Here is a 23,480-nt window from a genome sequence, read left to right as displayed (position 1 = left end):
CTGATGAGTCCAAATTTGAGATTTTTGGTTCCAACCGCTGTGTCTTTGTGAGATGCAGAGTAGGTGAACGGATGATCTCCGCATTCAACTCACACTTAACCAGCATGGCTACCAGAGCATTCTGCAGCGATACGCCATCCAATCCAGTTTGGGCTTAGTGGGACTATCATTTGTTTTTCAACAGGATAATGACCCAACACACCTCCAGGCTGTGTAAGGGCTATTCGACCAAGAAGGAGAGTGATGGAGTGCTGCATCAGATGACCTGGCCTCCACAATCACCCGACCCCAACCCAATTGAGATGGTTTGGGATGAGTTGGACCAGAGATTGAAGGAAAGCATGAATTAATATGATACTTTTTAGATTGTTACATACAGGTTTGAAAATGGAATATATGAATGCAAATGGATTACATCAACTGGTATGTGAATTCAATACTGTTCAGTGGATATGTTGTCAGGATCGAAATGAACACACTGATTACAGGTCATTTTATGTATATTTTTTTCTGCTTACAGTTGATTGACCTGAGCTGTCCCCTGATCAAATGGAGTCTGGAAGACAAGAAGATAAATGCCTTAAAGGATGCACTCCTGACCAATTTATAATTTTCAAAAATATCATTGTAGGGCTACATTTGAATATTTTCTGTACATGTACATTGATTCAACTAGCCTTCCTGCTCTCTCTTGTGCCTATACCACACACTAGTGTCATGTATACGGGTACAACTCGTTGTTGATGATCAAGGATTTTAGAAAAGGAGATAGTGATTTACATCCAGACAGTTCATATAAATACTATGCAAGAAACCAATCTGATTTATATAATAGAATGGCACTGTACCTTTTACTTTTTGTTTGTTGCCATCTTGCTGCTCTTTGTGATTATTTAAAATGTTGAAATAAACGTTCTTAATTTAAGTTATTGTAATGCCGAGCCTTGTAAATGTACTACTGGTCTGGTAAAACGGCCAGAGAGTTGACCTGTCTGCTCACTGCTATCAGAGAAGGTATAGTCCACTATTGTCTCGCCACCCAGAAGTTTGACCTCAACTGAAGAGCATCTCCTGCCAACAGACATACACACACAGTCAGAGATTTTCTCGTGCTCTCATAATAAGGTATCATACACTTGTACATTTTAGCAAATACTTGGTATAAGTTTATTGAAAATGTTAATTAATGTGCTCTGTCAAATGTGAGATATATTAAAGTACCCTTGTGTATTTGGTAGAGCATCTGATGGTAAATACGTGTGATCTATCTACTTGTCTGCACCAAGAATGATCAAATGTATAAAGTTATATCAAATGATAATGTCTAAAGTTAGATCGTTTGGAGTGGATGGATACTTAGGCCACATGATTCTAGATACTTCCTATAGTTAAGTTTGTCCACTAGGTGACAGCATTTAATGAAGTTGAAATTTTCTGAGGATTTTGTGGGGATTTTGATACAATGAGGACAGGCTTTAAATGTTCATGTAATTGGCAAACCTAAGTCTGAGTCGCCCCAAAAACAATAGACTTGCGCAAATAAGAGGTTTTTAGAGATTTTTGGGAGAATCACTTCATGGTACATTGTGGTCAGCTGCTGAGATTTTGGGAATCTGCATTTGCCTGACAAACAATCCCCGGGGAGAAGGGTTGCTATCTGAGGAAGGGCAGTGAAAGAGCGAGACCACTTGGAACTATTTCATGTGCACGCTTTACTGCACTCCGCAACATTTTAACTAATCATGGAACGGGACAGGACAGCGAGCACCCGGGAAAAACTTCAGTGGACTTTATAGGTGTTTTTGACCGATTTGTTGGATGCCATGCGTTTTAAACCATGGAATTACAAATTATTTGGCTATGGACATGTTTTCTATCACACATTCCAGTGTTTGCATTTTTTGATGTACACGTTTCTGATCATTTTCAGCCTGGAGTAGTGCTCGGAAATGTCTCTCTTGGACGGGGTTGGATCTATCAAATAGACAGGACTTTAACTCCTAAATACGTGAGACACATTTTCAATATTGAAAGACAACATGGAATTGTATATTTCTCAGGAAAAGTGAATTGTGCGAAGTTGCCGAAGAACCCAGCGCCGCTTTACATTCAGATCCAATCCATTACCTCGGAAAACTTTATTTTAATTAACTTCAATACTTTTGTGCATGGGCAAAATTGTTTAATTAAATATAGGAGTAAGAGCGCCGAAGGTAAGCCCGAGATTTACATGAACGTTCTCTCAAAAGTGTCGACTTCGCCATGCGTCTCTACCAGTATTTTGCTTTTGAACATTTATGAACATTTACCACTATTTACTCGACAACCTCACTCTTATCGTTCATCGTGTACGGGAGGGAACTGGAAAGCCGTGTTTGATAACGGGAGTTTTTCTCCAAACTGTCTGCAATACAATGAGCGGAACGAGTTGGATTTACTCTGCAAGGTGCAAAATCTATGGAATTACACCACTGTCCGTGTAAAATTGCGATTTAATTATCTACGTAGTCATGCCATGTTTACAGACAGGGATTTGGGGAGACTGGATTCATTGACCAAACGTAAAAAGAGAAATGTGAATACCGCTCCCCAGTTTCAACTGCCCAACTATCAGGTGTCTGTCCCGGAGAACGAACCCGCGGGAACTCGCGTAATTACGCTCAAAGCACTGGATACCGACAATGGAGATGCTGGTGAGGTTGAATATGATATGGAAGCGCTGTTCGATAGCAGATCCAATAATTATTTCCAAATCAACTTGCAGACCGGCAGCATCACAACTTTGCAGCCTTTGGACAGGGAGGTCAAGGATACACATGTATTCAAAGTTATTGCTACAGACAATGGCATCCCTAAAAGGTCGGCCACTGCTTACCTCACCGTCACTATTAGTGACACTAATGATCATGGGCCTGTGTTTGAGCAGACAGAGTACAGGGTCAGCATTAGGGAGAATGTCGAGGTAGGCTTTGAAGTGTTGACTATAAGGGCCACAGATGGGGATGCCCCATCAAATGCCAATATGATCTATAAGATTGTGAATGAGGAAGAAGATAATGCTGGTTTTGAAATCGACCCTAGAAATGGATTAGTCAAGATTAGGGTTCGGCCTGACAGAGAAACCTTGACCCAGTATCTGCTGATAGTGGAGGCCAATGACCAGGGTAAAGACCCAGGCCCCCGCAGTGCCACGGCTACAGTGTATATCTCTGTGGAGGATGAGAACGATAACTACCCCCAGTTCAGTGAGAAAAGGTATGTAGTCCAGGTGCTTGAGAACGTGGCAGTGAACACCAAAGTGGCCCAGGTGAAGGCCACAGACAAAGACGAGGGCAACAATGCAAAAGTCCACTACAGCATCGTCAGTGGCAACGTGAAGGGCCAGTTCTACATTCATTCCCCTACAGGTGACATTGAAATAATCAACCCTCTAGATTATGAGATCATCAGGGAATACAATCTGAGAATAAAGGCACAGGATGGGGGAAGACCACCTCTGATTAATGGCACAGGGATAGTTGTAGTGCAAGTTGTGGATGTCAACGATAACGCCCCTATGTTTGTTAGCACACCCTTTCAAGCCACAGTATTGGAAAATGTGGCTATTGGTTATTCTGTGATTCATATTCAGGCTATTGATGCAGACTCCGGTGACAACTCTCATTTGGAGTACAGACTAACAGACATGGCTCCAGGCTTCCCCTTCACCATTAACAACAGCACAGGGTGGATTACAGTCAGTGTAGAGCTGGACAGGGAGACCACTGACTTTTACACTTTTGGCGTAGAAGCAGTGGATCATGGGGTTCCTGCCATGTCTTCCACGGCCAGTGTCAGTGTGACGGTGCTTGACGTGAATGACAATGTCCCCACTTTCACTCAGAGATTGTATAGCCTTAAAATTAATGAGGATGCTGTGGTGGGTACCAGTGTACTAGCACTCTCTGCCATAGATCGGGACGCCAACAGTGTGGTAACATACCAGATCTCCAGCGGCAATACGCGGAACAGGTTCGCCATCACCAGTCAGACTGCTGGGGGAGTTATTACCCTGGCACTGCTGCTGGACTACAAACAGGAGCGTCAGTTTGTCCTGACGGTGACCGCCTCAGATGGCACACGCTATGACACAGCGCAGGTCTTTATCAACGTCACCGATGCCAACACCCACCGGCCCGTGTTCCAGAGTGCCAACTACCAGGTGATGATCAGCGAGGACCAACCGGTGGGCTCCACCGTGGTGGTAATCAGTGCCACAGATGAGGACACTGGAGAGAACGCCCGCATCAGCTACGTCATGGAGGATAACGTGCCACAGTTCAAGATCAACCCTGACACAGGTGGCATAACCACGCAGATAGAAATCGACTATGAGGATCAGGCCTCCTACACGCTGGCTATCATTGCCTGCGACAACGGCATCCCTCAGAAATCTGACACCACATATGTGGAGATCATCATTCTGGATGCTAACGATAATGCGCCACAGTTCCTCAGGGACATATACCAGGGGACCGTGTTTGAGGACGCAGCTGTGTACACCAGCGTCCTCCAGATTTCTGCCTCTGACAGGGACTCCGGGTCTAATGGGAGGCTTAGTTACACCTTTCAGGGTGGGGATGATGGAGAGGGAGACTTCATCATTGAGCCGTACTCTGGCATCATTAGAACAGCCAGGAAACTGGACAGGGAGAATGTGCCTGTGTACAACCTGAAGGCCTTTGCTGTGGATAAGGGGGTTCCGCCTCTTAAGGCAGCCGTGGACGTCCATGTGTCCATCCTGGACATCAACGACAATGCTCCTGTGTTTGAAAAGGACGAACTGTACGTCTGTGTAGTGGAGAACAGTCCTGTGGGTTCTGTCGTAGCCCGCATCACCGCTACAGATCCCGACGAGGGAACAAACGCGCAGATCCTGTTCCAAATAGTGGAAGGAAACGTCCCAGAGGTCTTCCAATTAGACATCTTCAATGGGGATCTTATCGCCCTTACTGATTTAGACTACGAGTCGAAGATGGAGTACACAATTGTCGTCCAGGCAACCTCTGCACCGTTAGTCAGCCGCGCCATCGTGCACATCCGCCTGCTGGATGTCAATGACAATTCCCCTGTCCTACGTGACTTTGAGATCATCTTCAACAACTACATCACCAACAGTTCCAACAGCTTTCCGGCTGGGGTGATCGGGAAGGTTCCAGCCCAGGACCCAGATGTGTCAGATAAACTCCACTACAGTTTTGTGGAAGGCAACGAGCTGAGTCTACTCATCCTGAACCAGGACACAGGGGACTTGAGGCTGAGCAGAGACCTGGACAACAACCGGCCCCTTGAGGCCACCATGAAGATATCAGTCACAGGTAATGAAACTGTGTTAATTTGAATGCAATAGCCTTTTATATGCACCTCCATATGCATGGCAGATATTTGTATATTTATTTTGTCCTTTATTTTGTACTTTATATTTATTTTGTCCTTTCCACCTCCTCTCTCTCCATTCTTCTATGCGTTTGATGTGGTTGCTGTTGTCTTGCAATGAGACCTCTACTAATTGTGCTAGTTGTAAATCAGTTTTATTGCTGGTACTTGCCTCTGCTTAGAAAAGGGATTCTGTTGCATGTTTATTACGGTAAGACTGGTGTTTGAGCCTAAATCACCACATTGCCCATTACTGGCTGGCTGTCTACTAAAAGATCCACAAAATGTTATCCAACAGCATTGTTGCCATGACAACTACCCCCCTTTGTTCCCATTGGTGTGATTTGCACCCCTACTCTTTGTAACCCCTCTGTCCAAAAAAAGGAGTCACGGCAGCATACTCGAGATGAGACCAGGCTTAGCTGGATTCTGTCTGTCTTCTCGTTCAACTTTTAACCATATGGCTTGACTTGAGGTTTTCACCATCAGTGCTCTGTGCTGTGCTTGTAGCAGAAATACAACGGCATTGCATGAAGTTGTCCAAAGACCATCCTCAGGCACTGTGCTCTTTGATCTCATGCTATTTCATATCTTGTGACAGTAGTTACCATGTTATTGTTTGCGTCTCTTCTAGAGAAATGGTTTTCCTGAAGCAGTTGACACTAGTTTTTGTTATTCATTCGTTAATTTATTGTCAATTTTGGCAACTTGTTTGTTGTTTTCCCAGAGAGCCCCATGCTATTTATTACTTGAGCGTGTTGTATTGGTACATTTGCAATCTGAAGAACTAAGATGGGACTCTTTCAAAGTTGAGGCACTTGTTACCAGTAGCAGTGCATGTGTAAAATCACTGGGGAAGCCAAGCCTATGTGTTGTGATAATTTGTTGTTTGCTCTTTAACCTGTTAATTCATATGCCTTGCGACCTTTTATATACAGTATAGGCCTAAAGGCCGAGTTACCACCAGTCGCAAAGTAAACAGGAGCTGCCTCCACTATTCCAGCCCCATTTCAACTTCCACATTTTAAATTCATCAAATCACCTCTGCTTGGTCTAATACAGTAACAACGCAAAGATACCAACAACTATTTAGTCATATCAACACAAGCTAAATATGATGTGGCTGTCCGTGGTTCTGATTTCTGTGTGTGTGTGTGTGTGTGTGTGTGTGTGTGTGTGTGTGTGTGTGTGTGTGTGTGTGTGTGTGTGTGTGTGTGTGTGTGTGTGTGTGTGTGTGTGTGTGTGTGTGTGTGCGTTTGTGCAAGAAGAAAAACATGTTGATTCACTCTACTTGTAGAGAAACGGCAATGACATCCTCCTCTCTTTCATGTTGACGAAATGGTCTATCACTCTATCATATAATACACGCTTTTATTTTTTGTTGTCCTAGGCTACCTGGATAAAATTCTTACTTGATAGCCAAACTTCCATTCATGGGCAACGTTAGCTAGTTAACATTAGCCTTCTACATCTGGCTACATATTGAACTTCCATCCTCTCAGGCCAGGGGCACAATAATGTATGAATTAATGGTTGGATCAGAATCGTCATTATAGTATTTGGCCAGTACGGAGAATTAAGTAAAACCACAAGTCCAAATCCCTATCTCCATCCATGGCTAATTTAGGAAAGGGCCCATTTTAGCTAGATGGCTAACCACTAGAGGACAACAGCACAACAAGATGCAACAATTTCAGTTTTTCTGTCAATTACTTATGCTCTCAATGGGATTTGATAGGAGTGATGCCAAATCCAAGCTTTTCATGAGCCAGGACCATTCACAGTTGAGCTCTCTCAGTTTAGGTCAAAGCTGATTGGAATTTTTTTATACTTTTTTGTCAAGGGAGGCCAGATGCTCGCCGTCTTCCCTCGCCTTTAATGCTACTGGCGGTAACAATGTCATACTCGTTTGGACCATACAGCATCAGATAGATGGCCTACACGTAGAGAGATATAGGGGAGGTGTTTGGCTCACTCTGATGCTTTCTCCTGTGAGATACATTCAGCTTCTTGTGAATTGAAGGAAAATTCTGAAACACAGAGAGACGGAAGATAAATAATTGTATGTTTTCATATATAATAAAACAATATATATGTTTGGTGAAGCCTGGCTTCCCTTGGCATCCATGAATATGTAACGGATGTGAAACGCTAGCTTAGTTAGCGGTGGTGCGCGCTAAATAGTGTTTCAATCGGTGTTGTCACTTGCTCTGAGACCTTGAAGTAGTGGTTCCCCTTGCTCTGCAAGGGCCGTGGCTTTTGTGGAGCGATGGGTAACAATGCTTCGTGGGTGACTGTTGTTGATGTGTGAGAGGGTCCCTGGTTCGTGCCCAGGTATGGGCGAGGGGACGGTATAAAGTTATACTGTTACATTGATGCTGTTGACCCGGATCACTGGTTGCTGCGGAAAAGGAGGACAAAAGGGGGGTGAGTGTAACGGATATGAAACGCTAGCTTAGTTAGCGGTGGTGCGCGCTAAATAGTGTTTCAATTGGTGACGTCACTTGCTCTGAGACCTTGAAGTAGTGGTTCCCCTTGCTCTGCAAGGGCCGTGGCTTTTGTGGAGCGATGGGTAACAATGTTTTGTGGGTGACTGTTGTTGATGTGTGCAGAGGGTCCCTGGTTCGCGCCCGGGTATGGGCGAGGGGACGGTCTAAAGTTATACTGTTACAAATACACATGACTGCTTGTACCAAGATTCTGTTTTAAAAAGCAAACCTAAAAGTTAATTTAACTATTTTATGATAAAGACAGGCGTTGAAGCACATTAGTGACTACCCCTAAAAAACATTGAATGGGGTTCTGCTGTTTCATCGCCCCCAACGCAGACGTTTTAGACTGAAAAGCCCTATACGGACTGACCATGCAATGCATGCTTCCAGCAGGATGCACAGCCAACTGGTTTGCATGCCCTGCCGAAGGACTAGGTGGTTGGAGTTCGTTGGTGAGTATACCGGTAGCTAGGTGATAACCTGATACATAACCAGCAGTCTATGTATATTTTGATCATCGTTATCGCTAGCATAGTAGATGCTAGTTACCTTAACTAGCTAGTTGACTGGCTAACATTAGCCTACCTCAATACAACTTAGTCGAAGAAACACAAGAACATTTCAGAAGTACGCAAATCATTTATAGGAAAAACTTTTTTCATAATTGTGATGTCACCAGATTAACTGTAGATGCAGTATAACTTTAGCCAGGTAACTAAGATTGAGGGGACCACCATATTTTAGTTAGCTAACGTTAGCATTGCTAGCTATTTTTTACTCACATTGCTAGTAACAGTAATTGCTATCTCTCTAAAGTCAATTGACAACATCATAATATGTGACTCGTTTCAGGAAACTAGGTGTATACGTCACTATTTCACAGGAGAGCCAATTGAATTTAAACGTTGTTTTTTTTAGCAAAATGTGTTTTATGGCAGAAATGAACATTCATATGCCTTAATAACAAACTTGTATGCCATCTGTAAATATGAATCAAATTGTTAAATTATGAGCCTAATTGGTTTAACCACAGAAAAAGAAAGGATCCTTACCTCTAGCCATGATTGGCTGAGATAATGGATGGGCTGGACATGCCGAGCGATGAGTTCTGATTTTTCTGCCATGTAGCACGCTTCTGTCTATAACATGAGCTGGTCAGTATGTGTAGGTATTCCTTTATAACGCTGCTTTTTTGAAAGATATTACATTGCAAAAGTATTGCTCTCCACTTTCTGGAGGGCCAAGTTTTGAAATCAGTGGAATGCCCAGTGGAATTAGAGTATGATAGCTAAGGAGATGGAGAAAATGCTGGCGTTTGATGGCAAATATGCAAAGGGATCGAAAAGAGAACACACAGAAGGCTGTTGTATAAAACACCTATCTCCGGATTACATCTTCAAACTAAGGGCAACCATGGGATCCGTGACAGAGAGGGAGAAGCGTCCATCCATGTATACGGGTAAGAGAGTCTAGCTAGCTACATTTTCAGATATTATATGTTTCTAATTTAGTCAGAAAGTTTTCATTTCACGTTAAAGCATACTTTTAGCTAGCTAGCTAACGTTAGCTGGCTGACTCGTCAACTAACGTTACGTTTATGACCTGGGTATTAATATTATTCATATTTGAGCCATTTGCATTACTAGTTATAGCCTAATGTTAACTAGATAGCTAACATGTAACTTGGTTGGTTAGCTACCTGTAGATTCATGCAGGGTAGTAACGTTATGAGTTCGGATAATTGTTGAGCTAGCTAGCTACGTGTCTAAACAAAAGACTCCACTATGAAAGTAACCTTTTCACTACACCTTCTGTATCCTGTGCTTTTGACAAATAAACTTTGATTTCATTTGATATAGTATGTGTTTACCAGAGACGATAATGTGAAGAACATGCACTAAAGTCAAATTAGGATATAATGTTAGGCCAACGAGACAGAGTCCAAGTTCTAAAATTCTCCGGTAGAATGCCCTGCTTTTATTTCATCACACTCACAACCGTGAGCTATTTTCTGTAATTGGCTCACCATTATCTTTTTAATGATGATCTAGTTGTGAGTTTATTTTACAGTAATAATTAAGACAAATGAGTTAAAGTGAATTTGTTGTCAGCTACAGTATGATATTATACACTGGCTAGCCAGCTAACTTAACATTAGCTTGCTAACAAGCTAGAAACTAACCAAAATATTGTTTAGAAAGTTGCTTTTAGTTGCCTGGTTTACTAGATTTACATATCATTTTATTTTTAAACAGGCGGTTTGATTGGTGTTAAAATACACTAGTTATGCTATTTTGGACTACCAGGCTGCTGATGTCATGCAGCCTGTCATTTTTGTGTTTAAACTTTTTCATAACGACAACGACAAGTTTGACGTCAGACGACAATAGAATGTTCATGATATCACTGCGACAACTGTCGATAGACATAGTATGAACCACCTTTTAGTCTTGAAATCGCCTCATGTGAATATTTAAAGAGATGGGTGGGGCTAAGTCTTAAGAAGGTGTGAACGATGCTGAATGGGTGTAGAAAAATGAAAGCTCTCTAGGTTTCTAGGTTTACCAAAACATTCAAGGGAAATTTTCTCAAAAGTGAGGTTACAAGTTTATCAATTTTCAAAGCAGAATTACTCTCCCATTGTTCCTCAACTGTAGTGTATGATATACCATTTTCTAGCTCGGAGTTTCTACTTTTATCCAATGTAAAAAACACAATTTCAAGTTTTGCTACATAAGATCGAGCCGGTCGGTCACATATGGCAAAGTTGTTTCCTACTAATTATTTGCCAACTTTAGCATGTCAACATATATCCATACCACTCTAAATTAGTGTCATTTAGACAACAGTCACATTAGCCTCTGAAGTGCAACCCATGTTTAGGGCACACATAAATATAACTATGGTGGTACCATCTAACTTATGTATGTACTAACTAGCAGTAACAAACCAACCCAGGGCCATAGCAAAACATATGACAGTTGGTTGCATACTGTAACGGCGTCACCGGCCTTAATCTAATCTGGGTACCAGACTGATCCCCTGGTCATGAACAGATGCCGGGACCTTCCAGAAGGAGTGAAGGTGGGTATCATATAGTGCTGAGCGATTAGTGCTTTTTGAGGTCATTTCGGTTTGATTATAAAAAAAACATGTTTTATCATGAACTGTTGACATGAAATGCAGTATGCATTATGTGGGTTGAAAGCTGTAACAACACAGAATACAACTATTAATACAAGTCCCATGATGGTAGTGACTGCCCATTACTGTAAATCACTTATTAACCATTCATATTGCACATTACTTAAACATTTGTTTAATTTGATGACTTTATTATTTCATTCCAAGTCATCATATCATCTCTATAGAGCTGCTCCCTATGCCATCTGACAAAATCACAATTTTAGTAGCTCTTCAAAGTAAATAAGGCATACTTCTATGACTGCTGAAAACCAACTATCAATCACTTGGATCATGTATTTCAGGTAGACATACTTTGCGAAGCAACTGCTTTCTATCCCTCTTGATTGCACATTCTCTGTTCTGTCAATTTCTGTGGGTCTCAGTGCTCCACACAGACCAGTCAAGTAGGTGGGCACGCAATGGATTATCGTCCGTGTAGTTAATTAACACGTTTTCTGCGCTAAACTATGTAGAATATTGGCCTGTTGAAAACTACAGCTCCGTTAATTGCTCAGCACTAGTATGTCCAGCAATGTGATTCAAATGGTTTAGCAATCTCCAAAAATTATTTTATTCACTGTTCACTTGCTATTTTCACAGCTTGTCAAAAAAAAATTTTAAACTGTGCCATGTGACACAAGTACCCTTCTGACACCTCCTCCGTTGTTGCCAGAGTCTCCCTCGATTGCTATGAAAAGGACACGCCATCATGAAGCCTCTGATAGTAACCCGAGTTACTACCCTGATGACACAGATAGCTTCATCAACAACGACAGGTAATGTCTGTTATGTGAAAAGTACTATTAAAAAAATACCTAGCTTGATAAACTAGTAAGCTAATTCCCCAGCCAAACAAATACAGCTAGTTTTCATTTTGGTTGTGAAGTGCATTAGCAAAAACCTTTGTCATTTCTTTAGAACAAAATGCAATTCGCCACTTGGCATTCAATTATATCACCCTGTCACAGGCTCTCTCAGTCAACACCACCTCATAAGATTGCCTGCTGCAGTTGTTCGAGAGCTATCTAGTTTGCCGCCAAAAATGCAGCATCGAAAAGACCAGCAAGTGGGCTGTCATCAGCATCATGCAGACATGACCTCGCCGTGAGCATTCCTATGAATGTTGACAAGTATCCGGCCAGCAACATTCACCTGTCAGCAGCAACAGCTTTCACAGGCTCATCATTTGTACAAATGCAGAAGGTAACCCACTTCATTACATTGATACGTTTGATAACCCAATTGTGAAACATAATTTATTGAAACTGACATTATTTGTTGCTTATTTTCTACTTAGATGCATATAATGTCCAGAGCATAACCTAGTGGAACCAACTTGATTGCTGTTCTATTTCACTGTACATTTTATGATAACTGAAGTGAAATAGAAAGGTGAACGCAGCAATCAGATTGTTTCCACCAGGCTATCCATAACCACCATCATTAATAATGTAATCAGTGCTGTGTGTGTGTGTGTGTGTGTGTGTCTGTGTGTGTGTGTGTGTGTGTGTGTGTGTGTGTGTGTGTGTGTGTGTGTGTGTGTGTGTGTGTGTGTGTGTGTGCGTGACCGAACAGTAACTTTGATGAGGGGCCAGGGACTGATCTACGCTGCCATGCCCATCAATGGGGTGCTGGCAAAGACCTCACCCCAGCCTCACATCTTGCCTGCTCACCAACGGGCGTCGATATGGAGAACAGACTTCAACGTAGTATATATTTGTGTGTCAGATATCACCTATCCCTAACTCACGTAGGTGATAGAACAGTGACTGTGTGTGTGTGTTCACAGATGCATGAGATGCAGAGAGATCTGGCGCTCAACACAACCACTCAACACATCCACAATAAGGTGATCACTAATAATACAATACAGCACAAATGTCTAGTAATAGCAACACCCTTTTCATTCCATGTGCCACTGAACTCTGCCTCAATTCTGCCTATTTCTACAGATGGACTGGAGATGCTTTTGCCAGACGGCAGCTTCAGGCGTTTGATCGGGAGACCATCATTGGGTAGGTTTGATCTGACCTGTTCGAACTTCAACATATTACCTGTTTGTATGTCAGATATCACCTATCCGAACTGCCATTGGTAATAGAACAGTGACTATGTGTGTATGTGTTCCCAGAAACATATATGGAGCCAGCACATGGAGACTTGCAAGATGATGTGATGAAGTCCAGACTGACAGACGGGCTTGTTACTGATGTCTCTGAATGAAGAGAGATTTGGTATAAAAATTTTATTAGACACAACTTTTACTTGTATTGTCTTTTTTCAAGTTTTTTATTGAATTGAATGGTATCAGTCAATATGGGGAGGTAGAAACCCTGTGTATTTTGCACCAGGATCAGGCAACTCCTGTTGTATACGGGACGCCACACAGGAAGGTATGACCACTCTTGACATGTTTGCCAAGGTAGCCTCATTACCACTAGACCAGATCCGTATCGGCTGGGAATGACAATGAAAGAGGTATTATGGAAAGGGTTGTTTATTCTACATGGGCCTGTTTCTACATTTGAAAGTTATTAAAACCCTGTAAAAACAACACATTTCCCTGCACCTATTTGGTGTATGTGACAATAAAACAAGGGCAAACCCAATTAACACCCACATCAAACCACACCCCTCAGCCAACTCACATTTGGCTTCCGTAATGGCTGCCAGTATTTCTTGAGGAGTATGCCAAAAAAAAGGCCAAATCAGCGGGTGCATTTCCTCTTTAAAACCAGCATAAACAAGTAATAGCAATGTAGAGAAAATCTGTGAACTCTTTTCAGCTAACCAGACGTTCCTTTGAGGCCATTGTAGGCATGCTCCCTACACACTCTGGCTTACATCTTGGTAATGAAACAATGATTGATTAGGGCTATGTTACAGGAAGAAATGTGCGTAATTTATGATTCCTAGCGCATCTCATATGCACTCCAGTCTAAGATCAGAGCATGCTGCAACTCGCCCACTCTTGGGTTCATTTGAGTGTCTGGACAGAGTATCAGTACTCACACACACACACACACACACACACACACGTGTGCCTTTCTTTTTTCTTTCTCACAAACATACATAATCACCATATTTCCCTTTCATCAGAGATCTGTTTCTCCATTAGTGCAAGTCCTGCTGCTACTATATAGAAACAAACAATTCTGTCCTCGTTTTGCTCATGTACTCTGTTCTCTTCCAAAAATGTGGGCTTAGTTATCTTGAATCTGTGGGCATTGCTTCTCTAACCATGAGAATTGGATTAGCCGTCCATGCCTAGCCTAGAATACTTGGCAGGTCTTAGTGTCTGGGTTCACTGGACCTCTCTCTATTAGACCCAATGCCCCCCCCCCCCCCCCCCCCAATTCAATTTGGGGAAATTACCAACAGCATGCTCTGCTGCTTAGGACATGGTCCTAATGCAAATCAATGGCCTTCATTTCTAAAAGTGGGTTTGACAGCGATGTGGCAGACAAATGTATTTTTCCAGAGTTTGTTTTGCAGACTGAGACAAACCTCACGCAACCTCATGTTGACTTTTAAACTAATTGGTGATTATGTTTTGTCCTGCGATGTGATTTGAGAAAGGGAGTGTTGCGATTGTAGGACCTTAAGCAAGGGAAACATCAAGGGTTCTTGCAGTGGCTCTGAGTACTCATTAAAAAAAATGTGGTTATTGAACTGTTTTCAGCTTGCTGTGGAGTTTGATAACATAGCCTTGTGGATGCATGATGCCCACTCAGCCAGCAAGTAGGGACTTAAACTCAGACTGGGTTGTGCTAATTTTGTCCACTCTACAAAAGGTGTTATTGGACGTTAGAATGTTACCTCAGGTGAAATCTTGAGAAGGTCGCTGTCAGCTACACATTTATCCTCTGACTTCACACTGAGTGGCAAAGGAAATGTGCCATAGAGAATGAACAATCATGACTGTGTCACTGTTGAAACATTTGTTTACAGTGGAGATTTAAGATTTCCTTGATCTTTTTTGACAATCCCTGAAGTGAGCCAATGACGAAAAGCAGGTCATTGCATATTCGCACAATTTGTCATGCGCTCGCTGTAATGTGAACAATGGTGGTGTACATGTACTAGCCAACAAAAGCATGTCTGTTTGGAATGTACAGATGTCGCCACAGAGGTTACCTCATTTTGTGGGTGTCATTATGCTGTATATCATTCTATGTTGGATTTTGTTTAATGTGATGTTGGCTGCCCAGCGCTTCGGTCATATTTTATTCTCACTGGGATCATTAGCCTAAGTAGAGAACAGTGTCTCCATGTCTTGTTTTGTATGCATATCCTGCCTCCAAACCACATTTCCGGGTCACCTAAATCCAAACAGTGTAATTATTATTATACATTTTTGGGGGATGGAAAAATGATTAAAGTGAAAACTAAAACAACTAAACTCAGATATAAATGTAGAAAACATAATGGACCTGTTCACTGAGTGTACAAAATATGTGCTCTATGATCCCTTATTGATGTCACTTGTTAAATCCATTTCAAACCAGTGTAGATGAAGGGGAGGAGACAGGTTACAGAAGGATTTTTAATCCTTGAGACAACTGAGACATGGATTGTGTGTGTGTGCCATTCCGAAGGTGAATGGGCAAGACAAAATATTTAAGTGCCTTTGAAAGGAGTATGGTAGTTGGTGATAGGCACACCAGTTTGTGTCAAAAACTTCAACGCTGCTTGGTTTTTCACACACAACAGTTTCCCGTGTGTATCAAGAATGGTCCACCACCCAAAGGACATCCAGCCAACTTGACACAACCGTGGGAAGCATTGGAGTCGACATGGGCCAGCATCCCTGTGGAACGCTTTCGACACCTTGTAGAGTCCATGTCCCGACGAATTGAGGCTGTTCTGAGGGTAAAAAGGGATGCAACTCAATATTATTAAGGTGTTCTTAATGTTTTGGACACTCAGTGTATATTTCTTAATAATATAATCTTTAAGAACTAACAATCACCAAAATAAAAGCTAGACTGGGAGAATTGAAATTCCAAAAACAATGAATTAAGCAGTTTTCATATATTTGTATTACACAGGAAACAAGTAGAGACTCATGGTAGCTCATACACTGCAGATGAGGAACAATGGGAAAGTGATTCTGCTTTGAAAGTTAATACACTTGTAACCCCACTTTTGAGAAAATGTGACTTGAATGTTTTGGTACGCCTACCGGAGAGCTCTTCTTTGTCTACACCCATTAAGCTTTGTTCACACCCTCTTAATTAAGCCTTAGCCCCTTTAAAGATTCACATGAGGCCATGTGCTAAACAACCAAAGATTAGAAAACTAAATGATGGTTTATACTACATCTATCTAAAAATATCATAACTGGTGTATTTTAACACCAACCAACCCATCTGTTTAAAAATTAATTTAGGGCCTCCCGTGTGGTGCAGCGGTCACTACAGATCCTGGTTCGATTCCAGGCTGTGTCGCAGCGATGGGACGATGGGACAAGACTGTAACTACCAATTTTATACCATTACATTTGGGAGAAAAAGAGGGTGAAAAAGATCTAATAAATAATGTCAATCTAGCAAACCAGGCAACTAAAAGCAACGTTCTAAACAATGTTTTGGTTCGTTTCTAGCTTGTTAGCTAACGTTAAGTTAGATGGCTAGCCAGTTCAAATAATGACCATATCATGCAAAGTTTTGAAACATATAATATCTGAAAATGTAACTAGCTAGATAGACTCTCTTACTGTCACGTGTGCTCCCTCTCCGGCTTCTAGATCACCAGGCTGCTCATTATGGCGTACACCTGTCACCAACGTTACGCGCATTATGACACTCAGCTGGACTCCATCACCTCCTTGATTACCTTCCCTATATATGTCACACCCTTTAGTTCCTTCCCCAGGCGGTATTGTTTCTGTTTCATGTCTGTGTGCTGTTCAAGTTTCTTGTTTTGTATTATGTTTAGTTTATTTATTAAAACACTGACTCCTTGAACTTGCTTCCCGACTCTCAGTGCACATCTTTAAACTACAGTCATGGCCAAAAGTTTTGAGAATGACACAAATATGAATTTTTCACAAAGTCTGCTGCCTCAGTTTGTATGATGGCAATTTGAATATACTCCAGAATGTTATGAAGAGTGATCAGATGAATAGCAATTAATTGAAAAGTCCCTCTTTTCCATGCAAATTAACTGAATCCCCCCCCAAAACATTTCCACTGCATTTCAGCCCTGCCACAAAAGGACCAGCTGACATCATGTCAGTGTTTCTCTCGTTAACACAGGTGCGAGTGTTGACGAGGACAAGGCTGGAGATCACTCGGTCATGCTGATTGAGTTTGAATAACAGACTGGAAGCTTCAAAAGAAGGGTGGTGCTTGGAATCATTGTTCTTCCTCTGTTAACCATGTTTACCTGCAAGGAAACATGTGCCGTCATCATTGCTTTGCACAAAAGGGCTTCACAGGCAAGGATATTGCTGCCAGTAAGATTGCACCTAAATCAACCATTTTCCGGATCATCCAGAACTTCAAAGAGAGCGGTTCAATTGTTGTGAAGAAGGCTTCCGGGTGCCCAAGAAAGTCCAGCAAGCGCCAGGACCGTCTCCTAAAGTTGATTCAGCTGCGGGATCGGGGCACCACCAGTACAGAGCTTGCTCAGGAATGGCAGCAGGCAGGTGTGAGTGCATCTGCACGCACAGACTTTTGGAGGATGGCCTGGTGTCAAGAAGGGCAGCAAAGAAGCCACTTCTCTCCAGGAAAAACATCAGGGACAGACTGATATTCTGCAAAAGGTACAGGGATTGGACTGCTGAGGACTGGGGTAAAGTCATTTTCTCTGATGAATCCCCTTTCTGCTTGTTTGGGGCATCCGGGAAAGAGCGCTACCATCAGTACTGTGTAATACCAACAGTAAAGCATCCTGAGACCATTCATGAGTGGGCTCACTCACAATTTTGCCTAAAAACACAGCCACGAATAAAGAATGGTACCAACACATCCTCCGAGAGCAACTTCTCCCAACCATCCAGGAACAGTTTGGTGACAAACAATGCCTTTTACAGCATGATGGAGCACCTTGCCATAAGGCAAAAGTGATAACTAATTGGCTCGGGGAACAAAACATTGATATTTTGGGTCCATGGCCAGGAAACTCCCCAGACCTTAATCCCATTGAGAACTTGTGGTCAATCCTCAAGAGGCGGGTGGACAAACAAAACCCCACAAATTCTGACAAACTCCAAGAATTGATTATGCAAGAATGGGCTGCCATCAGTCAGGATGTGGCCCAGAAGTTAATTGACAGCATGCCAGGGCGGATTGCAGAAGTCTTGAAAAAAAAGGGTCAACACTGCAAATATTGACTCTTTGCATCAACTTCATGTAAATGTCAATAAAAGCCTTTGACACTTTTGAAATGCTTGTAATTGTACGTCTGTATTCCATAGTAACATCTGACAAAAATATCTAAAGACACTGAAGCAGCAAATGTTGTAGAAAAATTAATGTGTGTCATTCTCAAAACTTTTGGCCACGACTGTACATTGATAAACACTTCTCCCTCTCTGTCACTGATGGCATGCATGGTTGCACTTAGTTTAAAGATGTAATCCAGAGGCAGGCGTTCTCTTTTTGACTCCCTCCGTGTAATGTTTGCAATCAAACGCCAGAATTTTCTCCAGCTCCTTAGCTATCATACTCCGCTTCCACTGGGCATTCCATTGATTTCATAAGTCGGTCAACTTCTTTGTTGCAGTTCTTCGTGATATCTTTAAAAATCTGCGTTAGAAAGGATTACCTATACATACTGAGCAGCTCATGTTAAAGACAGAAGCATGCTACATGGCAGAACAATCCGAACTCATCTCTCGGCATGTCCAGCCCATCCAATCCATTATCTCAGCCAATCATGCGTAGCGGGACAGTTCCAGTCTTTTTCCATGACTAAACCAACTATGCTCAGAATTTAACAATTGTATTTGTATTTACAGATGGCATACATGTTTGTTATTAAGGCACATGAAAGTTCACATGTTCCAGAAGGCATTTCTGCCAAAAAAAGGCCTTCTGATAAAACATTTATGATGAAGTAAATTTGCCTCTCCTTTAAAGTAGTGACGAGTGACATAGGCCTAGTTTCCTGAAACTACTCACAAATGTGTAGAATTGCAAGAAATTTACTTTAAAACAGCAACAAACCAAAAAAAGTTCCATGGAGAAATGTGTAGAATTGCAGAAAATTGGCTTAAAAATTCCCCCCCAAAATGATACAATGCCAAGATGAGGGAGTCTCAAATGTAGCTGCGCCAACGACTGTTGGCTGCTACGTCAACCACCTAAGACCCTTTTTGATCCAGAAAAAAAAACCTGGACTGTAGGCCTATATCATCAAGCATAGGCTACATTACACATCTACAAGCACAACATATACATGACATATTGGCTTAAACTTAATGAGTGTGTGAATAAGAGACTCAGTCACATACTCAGAACTAACTGGATTTGTTTAATGTGAAATGTATTGTATTCAGAGCATTCAGATTTCAAAGCTTGCTTGTTGTAGCTATAATGACATGTTTATGATTCATTTTAGATGTGTAATGTATGACTTATGATATACATAGTTACCGATTAAAAGATACATGTGAACTTGACCACTGGCTCAATCCTGATGGCACCTGAGAAGATAGCTGCCGTTTTATGGGCTCCTAACCAATTGTGCTATTGGGTGTGATTTTTTTGCGTTATTTGTCACTTGTAATGTACATAATATTTCTGCCGCCGTCTCTTATGACTGAAAAGAGCTTCAGTGATTACTCACCTTGTACTGGACGAATAGTTTTTCTTTCGAGTCGGACCCGAAGGATTTACTTCAGACACCTGACAAGAAACAAATCCCCGTCATTCGCATAAAGAAGACATGGAGATATCGGGGACATAGGTCGGGGTGCCTTGTAAGGATCCGACTGCGAGCGAGTAATCCCCCTCTACCAAATCAAATGTATTTAATAGCCCTTCTTACATCAGCTGATATCTCAAAGTGCTGTACAGAAACACAGCCTAAAACCCCAAACAGCAAGCATTGCAGGTGTAGAAGCACAGTGGCTAGGAAAAACTCCCTATAAAGGCCAAAACCTAGGAAGAAACCTAGAGAGGAACCAGGCTATGAGGGGTGGCCAGTCCTCTTCTGACTGCCGGGTGGAGATTATAACAGAACATGGCCAAGATGTTCAAATGTTCATAAATGACCAGCATGGTCAAATAATAATAATCACAGTAGTTGTCGAGGGTGCAACAAGTCAGCACCTCAGGATTAAATGTGAGTTGGCTTTTCATAGCCGATCATTAAGAGTATCTCTACCGCTCCTGCTGTCTCTAGAGAGTTGAAAACAGCAGGTCTGGGACAGGAAGCACGTCCGGTGAACAGGTCAGGGTTCCATAGCCGCAGGCAGAACAGTTGAAACTGGAGCAGCAGCACGGCCAGGTGGACTGGGGACAGCAGTTAGGAGTTAACATGCCAGGTAGTCCTGAGGCATGGTCCTAGGGCTCAGGTCCTCCGAGAGAGAGAAAGAAAGAGAGAATTAGAGATAGCATACTTAAATTCACACAGGACACAGGATAAGACAGGAGAAGTACTCCAGATATAGCAGACTGACCCTAGCCCCCCGACACATAAGCTACTGCAGCATAAATACTGGAGGCTGAGACAGGAAGGGTCAGGAGACACTGTGGCCCCATACCATCAGCCAACGTGCAATCATTGGATAACAAAATGGATGAGCTCTGATCAAAACTATCCTACCAACTGGACATTAAAATCTGTAATATCTTATGTTTCACCGAAATCTAATATTAAGGAAGTCTCAAGGTTTTGCTCACCCGAGGTAAAGGATCTCATGAAAAGCTGGAGACCACACTATTTACCAAGAGAATTTTCATCTATATTTTTCATAGCTGTCTATTTACCATCCCAAACCGATGCTGGCCCTAAGACCGCACTCATCGAGCTGTATAAGGCCATAAGCAAACAATAAAATGCTCATCCAAGGGTGGCACTCCTAGTGGCCGAGGGCTTTAATGAAGGGAAACTTAAATCCATTTTACCAAATTTTTCCCAGCATGTTAAATTTGCAACCAGAGGAAAAAAAACTTTATACCACCTTTAATCCACACACAGACACATACAAACCTCTCCCTCGTCCTCCATTTGTCCAATCTGACCATAACTCTATCCTGTTGATTCCCGCTTACAAGAAAAACTAAAGCCGGAAGTACCAGTGACTCGCTCAATAAGGAAGTGGTCAGATGATGCAGATACGAAGCTACAGGACTGTTTTGCTAGCACAGACTAGAATATATTCCCGGGATTCTTCCGATGGCATTGCGGAGTACACCACATCAGTCACTGGCTTCATCGATAAGTTAATCGATGACGTCGTCCCCACAGTGACCGTAAGTACATACTCCAACCAGAAGCCATGGATTACAGGCAACATCCACACTGAGCTAAAAATGGTAGAGCTTCCGCTTTCAAGGAGCGGGACTCTAACTGGGACGCTTATAAGAAATCCAGAATAATACACTACACCGGCTCCGAAGCTCGTCGGATGTGGCAGGGCTTGCAAACTATTATTGACTACAAAGGTCAAGTGTCCAGTGAAACAAGCCTACCAGATGAGCTAAATAACTTCTATGCTCGCAACACTGAAGCATGCATGAGATCATCAGCTGTTCCAGATGAATGTGTGATCACGCTCTCCGTAGCCGATGTGAGTAAGACCTTTAAACAGGTCAACATTCACAAGGCCGTAGGGCCAGACGGATTACCAGGACGTGTACTCCGAGCATGCGCTGACCAACTGGGCAAGTGTCTTCACTGACATTTTCAACCTGTCCATGAATGAGTCTGTAATACCAACATGTTTCAAGCAGACCACCATAGTCCCTCTGCCCAAGAACACCATGGTAACCTGCTTAAATGACTACCGACCCGTTTCACTGACGTCTGTAGCCATGAAGTGCTTTGAAAGGCTAGTCATGGCTCACATTAACACCATTAGCCCAGAAACCCTAGAACCACTCCAATTTGCATACCGCCCCAACAGATCCACAGATGATGCAATCTCTATTGCACTTCACACTGCCCTTTCATACCTGGACAAAAGGAACACCTATGTGAGAATGCTATTCATTGACTACAGCTCAGCATTCAACACCATATTGCACCCAAAGTTCATCACTAAGTTATGGACAAAGGAGATGATTGTGGACAATAGAAAATGGAGGACCGAGCACGCCCCCATGCTCATAGACGGGGCTGTAGTGGAGCAGGTTGAGAGCTTCAAATTCCTTGGTGTCCACATCACCAACAAACTATCATGGTCCAAACACACCAAGACAGTCATGAAGAGGGCACGACAATGCCTATTCCTCCTCAGGAGACTGAAAAGATTTGGCACGGGTCCTCAGATGCTCAAAAAGCTCAACAGCGGCACCATCGAGAGCATCCTGACTGGCTGCATCAAAACCAAATCAAATCAAATATTATTTGTCACTTGCGCCGAATGCAACAAGTGTAGTGTGTACGGCCCAGTACATTGGTCCAGGCCAAGCTTCCTGCCATCCAGGACCTCTATACCAGACGGTGTAAGTGGAAGGCCCTAAAAATTGTAATAGACTCCAGCCAGCCTAGTCATAGATGGTTTTCTCTGCTACCGCACGGAAAGCGGTCCTGGAGTGCCAAGTCTAGGTCCAAAAGACTTCTTAGCAGCTTCTACCCCCAAGCCATAAGACTCCTGAACAGCTAATCAAATGTCTACCTGGACTATTTTCATTGTCCCCATCCCACCCCCCATTTTAACGCTGCTGCTACTCTCTGTTTACTACCCATGCATAGTCACTTCACCCCTGACTCTGTACTGGTACCCCATGTATATAGCCTCCACATTGACTCTGTACTGGTACCCCATGTATATAGCCTCCACATTAACTCTGTACTGGTACCCCCTGTATATAGCCTCCACATTGACTCTGTACAGGTACCCCCTGTATATAGCCTCCACATTGACTCTGTACCGGTACCCCCTGTATATAGCCTCCACATTGACTCTGTACTGGTACCCCCTGTATATAGTCTCCACATTGACTCTGTACCGTAACACCCTGTATATAGCCTCCACATTGACTCTGTACCGGTACCCCTGTATATAGTCTCCACATTGACTCTGTACTGGTACCCCCTGTACATAGCCTCCACATTGACTCTGTACCGGTACCCCTGTATATAGCCTCCACATTGACTCTGTACCGGTACCCCTGTATATAGCCTCCACATTGACTCTGTACCGTAACACCCTGTATATAGCCTCCACATTGACTCTGTACTGGTACCCCCTGTATATAGCCTCCACAT

The 23,480-nt window shown here is 42.6% G+C and overlaps 1 protein-coding gene across 1 annotated transcript in view; it reads left to right on the top strand.

Moving 5' to 3' along the window:
• Positions 1–1,778: 1,778 nt before the first annotated feature.
• LOC139369548 (cadherin EGF LAG seven-pass G-type receptor 1-like) overlaps positions 1,779–23,480 on the top strand; it is an 83,453-nt gene continuing 61,751 nt past the window's right edge. The window contains exon 1 of the mRNA XM_071108797.1: positions 1,779–5,357. Within this exon, the coding sequence (XP_070964898.1) occupies positions 1,838–5,357 (3,520 nt within the window). The 5' untranslated portion in view covers positions 1,779–1,837. The remainder of the gene's footprint in view (positions 5,358–23,480) is intronic.

Source organism: Oncorhynchus clarkii, chromosome 2, assembly GCF_045791955.1.
Source record: "Oncorhynchus clarkii lewisi isolate Uvic-CL-2024 chromosome 2, UVic_Ocla_1.0, whole genome shotgun sequence".
Taxonomy (NCBI): Eukaryota; Metazoa; Chordata; class Actinopteri; order Salmoniformes; family Salmonidae; genus Oncorhynchus; species Oncorhynchus clarkii.
The sequence above is the reverse complement of the archived record's forward strand: the minus strand, read 5'-3'. Positions and strand labels throughout refer to the sequence as shown.